This window comes from Leucopleurus acutus (genome assembly GCF_964270905.1).
Source record: "Leucopleurus acutus genome assembly, chromosome: 14".
Taxonomy (NCBI): Eukaryota; Metazoa; Chordata; class Mammalia; order Artiodactyla; family Delphinidae; genus Leucopleurus; species Leucopleurus acutus.
The window spans coordinates 27,234,118-27,241,829 of record NC_139156.1 but is presented as its reverse complement, the minus strand read 5'-3'; the positions used below and the strand labels follow the sequence as shown (position 1 = coordinate 27,241,829).

General features: G+C 60.4%; 1 protein-coding gene across 1 annotated transcript; it reads left to right on the top strand.

The window, feature by feature from the left end:
* Window positions 1-534: 534 nt before the first annotated feature.
* TLX1 (T cell leukemia homeobox 1) lies at window positions 535-5,760 on the top strand (the record flags this gene model as incomplete). The annotated part of the gene is made up of 3 exons (XM_082854313.1): window positions 535-1,111; window positions 3,146-3,347; window positions 5,538-5,760. The coding sequence occupies 3 exons, from the start codon at window positions 535-537 to the stop codon at window positions 5,758-5,760; spliced, it is 1,002 nt and encodes a 333-aa protein (XP_082710439.1).
* Window positions 5,761-7,712: the final 1,952 nt, after the last annotated feature.

Genomic DNA, 7,712 nt, shown 5'->3' with positions numbered 1-7,712 from the left:
GGAATGCCGGCCTCCTATTCTTTTTCTTTCTCCTCTTAAGCCTCTGGTTGGCCTCTTCTCTCTCTTCTTGAACTACTTCTCTGAGCCTCTGTCTCAGTCCCTCCGTCTCGGGCTCCTACATCTGTCTCGGCTCCAGGCCTCCCTCTCCCGTTCTCCGCCCCTCCCCCGCGCTGTCATTCACCCCGCTCCTCTCCGCGCACAGCCAATGGAGAGACCCGGCCGAAACGGCGAGGCTCACTCGCACCGTGGTTTTTCGCCCGGTGATTGATGTCCCAGAGTCAACAGCTAGCGAGCAGCCGGAGAGGGGAAGGAGCAGCCGGAGAGGGGAAGAATACGGCGCCCCCTCTCTCCTTCCCCTCCCCCCTACTTTAGCCCCTCTGCGCACTTAGCCTCCAAGTCTCAGCGCAGCCAGGAGCCGCCGCCGCCTCAGTGCCTCCGCGCCTCAGCGCCGCTGCGCGCTGCCCCCGAGCCAAGCACAGCGAGTGCCACCGCCCAGCCCCCCAGCCCACCGCAGGGCCGGGGTCGGGGGCTAGCATGGAGCACCTGGGTCCGCACCATCTCCACCCGGGCCACGCGGAGCCCATCAGCTTTGGCATCGACCAGATCCTCAACAGCCCGGACCAGGGCAGCTGCATGGGGCCCTCCTCTCGCCTCCAGGACGGAGAATACGGCCTTGGCTGTTTGGTTGGAGGCGCTTACCCTTACGGCGGCGGGGGCCCCGCGGCCGGGGCGGGGGCCGGGGGCGCGGGGGCCTATGGCGCTGGAGGCCCGAGCGGCCCCGGTGGCCCGGCGGGCGGCGGCGGCGGCGGCGCCTGCAGCATGGGCCCGCTGGCCGGCTCCTACAACGTGAACATGGCCTTGGCGGGCGGCCCCGGTCCCGCCGGCGGCGGCGGCGGCGGCGGCGGCGGGGCGGGGGCGCTGAGCGCTGCGGGGGTGATACGAGTGCCCGCGCACAGGCCGCTAGCTGGAGCGGTGGCCCACCCTCAACCTCTGGCTACCGGTTTGCCCACCGTGCCCTCCGTGCCTGCCGTGCCGGGCGTCAACAACCTCACCGGCCTCACCTTTCCCTGGATGGAGAGTAACCGCAGATACACAAAGGACAGGTTCACAGGTGAGTCCGGCCCGCGCGCGCCCCGCCTGGCCGCGGTCCCGGCTCTCCTCTACCCCCTCACTCCTGCCCCGTGGCTCCCCGCAGCCCGCTCTGTGCGCCAGGTCTCCCAGCTCCTCTTGGTGCCTCCCCCAAGTTCAGCCGCCCGCCACCTCTCTAAGCTCGCGGAATCGACTTGCTGGAAGAGTTCTCCCAGCCTGGGCCCCTCTCCGTCTCTCCCACAGGACCCCTGCTCTGAGAAGCTCTCCCTGATCCCCTCTCGGAGTCCCTGGGCCCGGTCAGGCGGAGGGAAGGGGAATGTAGCTTCGGGGCTACTACCTTCCGCCGGCATTTGGGGCTCGGGTATCTCGGAGAAAGGGGCGCGATGTGAACAAACTGTTTCTTGCGTCCCGGCAGACGTTCTCTGGCCGAGGCGGCGAGCCCCACAATCAGACGCAAGGAAAACAGGTTCACACACACACACACACACACACACACACACACACACACACTTCACGCTCCGTGGTCCAGTGCCCGTCGCGCTGCCGAACCCGGTAGAGGCTCCGAGCCGGAGTAAAGCAACAGAGCTGGCGGGCCCTTCTTCCTGGACTGCAGGCTCCGTCCGGGTCAGTGGCAGCGCGAGGCTGAGCCGCCCGCTTCATTTTCGTTCTGTCCCGGCTCGGCGTCCTCCCCTCTGGGCCCAGCCTTGTTTCCTCCGGCGTTAATAATGCACCGGCCAGGCCCGTGATCGATCGGCAGCCGAAAGAACTCCTGGGACGATTACGCACTCGGCGGCTTCCGCCTGCCGCCCTCTCAGCTGCCTGCTCCGCGCCTTCCTCCGCTTGCCTCGGCTCCCTCCGTTCCCTCTTCCGCTCACGGCACTCGGCTCTCGATCCTGCGCGGGCCCCTTTCCCCGGCCTCACTTCCCGCCGCCCTTAGCGTTCCCTGGATCCGAGACTACAATCCTCCCGCCGGACCAAGCCCGCTGGGAGGCAGCCACGAGTTGAGCCTGAGTTCCTGGCCGGGCCTTAGACAGAGGAAGCAGGAGGCATAGGCGGCTGCCGACCGACCACGACGTGGGGCTCCCATGGGGCTCGGGCTCCAGGGCCCAATGGTGGAAGGGGAATAGGCAGTTAAGAGCTAGACCCTGGGCTAAGCCCCTGTTCCAGCTTTGGAACCTTGGCCCAGACCCTGGGTTTGTGGCAAAGTGGGGTGGAGGGAGGTAGAAGAGCCATTCCGCTCTGGGCCTCCAGAAGGGGCCCCAGTGCCCCAACCCAAGTCCTCTCAGGCCTGGGGAGGCAGGGCCTAGTGCCCCATCCCACTCCCCCCACCCAGGCCAAGCTGGTCTTAAAAGACTCTGATGGAACACCCTCCCCACCCCCAAGCCTGGAACCCACTGGGCCTGGGTCTCTGGCGAAAAGGTACTCCACGTAGCCTACCTAGGGGAGCCACAGCCTGCCGTAATCTTGCTTTAGGCCTAAAGAAGGTTCTGAGGGAGTATATGGCTGTCACCTTATGCATCTGCCTTTGTGCCTGTGCTTGTCTGGGTGTCAGCTTGTCTAGGTGTATAGATCTATAATTTGCCCCTGTTGTATGTGATGTGTCTGTGTATGTTGCTGTGTGATGGAGGCCTCAGGTCAGGACCCAGCATTCAGGGCCTTGACCAAGGATAGCCTCTTACCGTTGGGCAGCTTCTCTGAGGCTGGAGACCCGAGGCTATGGGGGGAACTGCGACCTTTAGCTCGCCTCAGACGTGCCCCTCAAGGAGGCTGCGGCTGTGTGTGATGGACACGTGGGAGGTCAGGGCTAGGGAGGTCTCCGTGGTGGCCGCAGCGGCGTCGGCCTGGCGGGCGGGCGAGGGCCATTTCACGCCGCGGGCTTGGAGCTGAGGGCTGACGGGAGGACCACAGCTCTTCTCCTGGGGTCTAGCCGCTGCGCTCGCTGACTCGCGGGGTGTCGGGCCTGGGACGCCTCCTGACGCTCTGCCGCTTGCCTCTGCCATCTGTCTGTCTCCCGCTCCAGTGGCCCTCTCACCCTTCACTGTAACACGCCGTATAGGTCACCCCTATCAGAATCGGACGCCCCCCAAGAAGAAGAAGCCGCGCACGTCCTTCACGCGCCTGCAGATCTGCGAGCTCGAGAAGCGCTTCCACCGCCAGAAGTACCTGGCCTCGGCCGAGCGCGCCGCCCTGGCCAAGGCGCTCAAAATGACCGACGCGCAAGTCAAAACCTGGTTCCAGAACCGGCGGACAAAGTGGAGGTAAGCGCGCTGGGCGGGCGCGGCCGTGGGTGGCGCAGTCTCCGGCTCCGGGCCTCTCTGGGGGCGTTCATACTCCCATGCTCGCCACTTTCCTATGGCTCTGGTTCGGAGGAGAGCGCTGCTCTGCTAGGCTCGCGGGGAGCGGAAAGCCACCGTGGCCGATGACTGGACGGGGCCGAGAGCCCCAGCTGATTTTCTTTCAGGCTTTCTGGCCCGGGGGCGCACACTCAGTGCGGGTTTAGACGCGGCTGGTCTCCGCCGCTGCTTGGGGAAACGTCCGGGTTTGAGCGCAGTCTACGCAGTCCAGGCTTCCGAGATCAGTGCGTCCTGAGGGACTTTTTGTTTGCGCAAACTTACGTGTACAGAGATGCCTCGTCTATCCCGGAGACCGGAGGCAGGATGGCAGGCGCCCTGTTTCTGCGCCCCAGCCGGGGCTCCCGCTAGAGCGTCTGGGACCCCATACCGTGGGCCTGGGCCCTACTGACTCACTCCTCCTCAGACGCCTCGCCTGGGCGCAGCGGTTCCCCTACCGGGGAAGGGGGAAATCAATCTGCGCCGGCTGCGGCGGGGTTTTCGAGGGTCCTACTGAAAGGGGGATCAATCAGGAGCAGATGGGTGTATGTGTGTGAGTGAGAGAGAGAGAAACATTTTCTCTTCTCATGTCACACACCCACAACTACACTCATTTTTCCCCCCACACAGGCGCTTTCTCCGGTTGCACCCTCTTGCACCCCTGCACCCTCCCGCACATCTGGCCCGCATACTCGGTTCCACACCCGCCGGGAGTTTCTTGCTAGCTCAGGCCTCAGTGGGGAGAGCAAGAGAGTCTGGGCGAAGTCCCCGGCGCCTGGCCGGGAGGGCCTGGGTCCGGAGGAAGGAATTGAAGTTTCTTTTTCTGAATGAAGGCTAGGAATCTGCCGCCGTGGCCACAAAGGAAGCCACTGCCCCGCGAGTCTGCTGCTCCCCCCACATTCCTGCTGCTGGGGAAGGGGTGGGAGACGTTGCTCCAGACCTCTGGAAAGCTAAGGAGGGAGCAAGGGCTGGGGGGGAGGGGGGTGGACGTACTTGCGTTCCCAAGGCCCACCGGGGCTGCAGCCTAGGGGAGGGGAGGGGGTCAGGCAAGCCCTTGGGGTCGGGACACAGAGAAAAATAGAGAATAGCAGACAGAGAGAAACTGATACACAAGGGCGGGGGTGGCGGCAAAGACAAACACCCCACCCAGGGAGAAAAGGAAAAAACAGTCAGCCTGAAGAAGTCTTATGTACAATAAAGGAAAGCCATAGTTGACTAAAACCTTCATTTTCGTTTCAAATAAATTCCCTGAAATTCTGAGAGAAGGAAGAGGGTGGGGTGAGAGAAAACAAGAGGAAAAAAAGACACAAAGTCTAAAGGAAGAGACATAGTTTGAAATGCGGGGAAGAAGGGGAAGACGAGAGACAGAAAGACACAGAGAGAAAAGGCTAGAAGGGGCGGCGAGGAGGCCGGCGTCCGCCGCTGAGAGAGGCCCTCGCCGGCTTCGCGCAGCTTCATCGATCGCCTACAAATTGCTTCTGGAGGCCCCGGGGACTCCCATTAGGTCTGTCCACCTTAGAGACAGACGTTTGATCTCAGTTGACGGAGTGGAGGGAAGGCATTAAATGGAATAAGTGAGTCATCGCCTCCCTGGACCGCCTTGGAGGAAGCCGGCCGGTCCGGCTGGAATCCCAGCAGGGCACAGGGCTTGGCGCAGGAGGTCAGAAGACTGGGAGAGGTTCGCAGAGGGAAGGGGGAGAAGAGAGGTCTGTCAGGGCAGCTCATATCCACTGGCCCTTGCCTCTGCCCTGGACTGGTGAGGAGGGTGAGGCCCCTCAGGCTTGGGAAGGCTCCTGGTCTTCCTGGGGTCTGGGGAGAGGCGAAATGCCATCCTAGCCCTGGCTGCGCCTTCCAGGCTGGTGAGGGTGTGGGCCCTGCCTGGAGCCGGGGAGCCCCAGCTGCTTGGGCCTAGCGGATTTCCCCACAGCTCCCCCAGGATACCCCCCAATCTAATTTTGGGGCTTCCAGTCTTTGTGGAGTCAGGACCCTCAAGATAAGGGAATGCATTCAAGGGGCCCAAGTGGAAATTGGGGGCCGCGAATGGGAGCAGGCCCGCTCGTTCAGGCTGTCTCCTGGGAGCGCGCCCGAAGCGTCGGTAACGGCTTGTCCCCGGTGCAGGCGGCAGACCGCGGAGGAGCGTGAGGCCGAGAGGCAGCAGGCGAACCGCATCCTCCTGCAGCTGCAGCAAGAGGCCTTCCAGAAGAGCCTGGCGCAGCCGCTGCCCGCCGACCCGCTCTGCGTGCACAACTCCTCGCTCTTCGCCCTGCAGAACCTGCAGCCGTGGTCTGACGACTCGACCAAGATCACCAGCGTCACGTCCGTGGCGTCGGCCTGTGAGTGAGCCTGCCTGCTCCGCACCGTGAGACCCGGGCCCAGCCAAGGGTCGCGAGGCCTGAGAGCCGCGACTCTCGCCGCCCTCCTGCCGAAGACTGCACGCAGCAGGGGAACGCCGTGCCCCTCCCTCCGCACCGGCCCGCGCTCTCGTGCCGACGCTGTTCTCTTTTTGGTGGAAAAGAAGAGAAGACCGCGCAAGAAAGGGACGCGCGGCCGCCTCCCAGATGCCTATGCGGTCTGGCGCCTGCTGGAACTGTTCGGAGTCCTCCGTTTGCGTCTCTTTTATTTTATTCTGATTTTTAACGTGGCACTGAGAGAGGCAGGAAAGGTGGAGGAAGAAGAGCTTCTGGGAACCCTAGAGGACAGCATGAGCTGTCATTTGAACTTGCCCTGGGGAGAGCACTCTGTTTTCCACTCCGCATCATACACGGACACCCACAGGCCCTCACAGAGGTGATTTCACTGTCCCTCCTGGTGTCACCCCACAGTCACACACAGGGGACCTATGGCAGAGTGTTATGCACACACAGGGCCATAGCCTTCACACTCGTGACCCTTACTATCAGGGGTGACCCAGATTCATTCTGAACAGCATGGCGCTTCTCACAAACACAAGGTCACGGTCACAGTGTGACACATCGTCACACACACAGCAGCCACAACAGTGTCACTTGGCCTGCCAGACCCCCATCACATAGCTTAGCCACACCCCGGTATGCACAGACAGGTTTCCACACAAACTCAGCCTATTTCTCCAGATCCTGTTCGTAGGGGGCGTTTAAGTTATGCACTTATAAGGTGTTCTCTGTGTAACCTTTTTATAAAGTGCTTGTGTAATTTATGTGAAAAAATAATAAAACCCTCCGGATCCGGAGTCAAGGCTGCCTGCTCCTTGCTGAGCCCAGCACCTTCCAGCTACTTGGGTTTGGTGTGAGCTGGTACAGCCAGGGCAGCCCCTGGTACCTAAATTTGAGGGACATCTGGGGACCAGGACCTACAGGCTCTGGAGAGAGGAAAGAAGGAGGGAAAGAAATGGAGAGAAGGCAGTGCTGAGGAAAGTTGGGAGAGCCAGTGCTAGAGATTTGTCTTTGGGTGTGACAGTTATGCATGTGCATTGTGTGTTTGTGATGGGTGTGGGCAATCAGGATTTCACTGATAATGAATGTTTGTAAGTGTTCAATTGTGTAATTTTGTTTGCAGTTGTGTGTGCTTATTCTGCTTAAGTTGCAAATCGAAACTACCATTATACATACGAACTTGTGGTGGTGTCTGTGTGACCATGTATGAATGTGGCTTTCTGGATAGCTGTGTAATCACCAGCGTCTGTGATTGTGAACGAATCATGTGGTAATGTTTGTGAAAGTACATATTAGTTTCTCATTGTGAATCTATTCTTGTGTTAAATGTGTGAATGTTTGTGATTGTGTATCATCTATAATTGTATGAATGCAATCATGTGTGAGATGTGTTTTACTGTATATATTTGTGTGAGACCGTATATAATTGGGGGAGTGAATTAATGGGGAGTGTGGATCATTGTGGGTGACTGTCCCTGCAGGTGAGTGTGTGTGGTGTTGTGTGAGTGGGTGTAATTGTGCACTGCTAGTGTACATGGTGGTGGGGGTCTAAGGTGGGGTGTGCAGATACATTGTGGGGGTATCAGCATCGGCTTGGAGTTTGGGGGTTCCAGGCTGTTACCCAGCAAGCTGCAGAGACTGGGGCATGCTGTCAGTAATCGGGTCAGGATCCTCTGTGGTGCTCAAAACAAGATTTCCCAGCTTCCAGCACTAGGCTAGCCTAGGAGGAAATCTGAAAAACAGACTTCCCAGAGACCTTCAGGGAGGCCCCAGACCACTTTAGCAGGGACAGCAGCCACAGTACACAGCCCTCCCCATAACATTTAGTCCCCTGCCTACTAGACCAATCTCAGGATGCACAAAACTGACTTGAGCCTGCTTT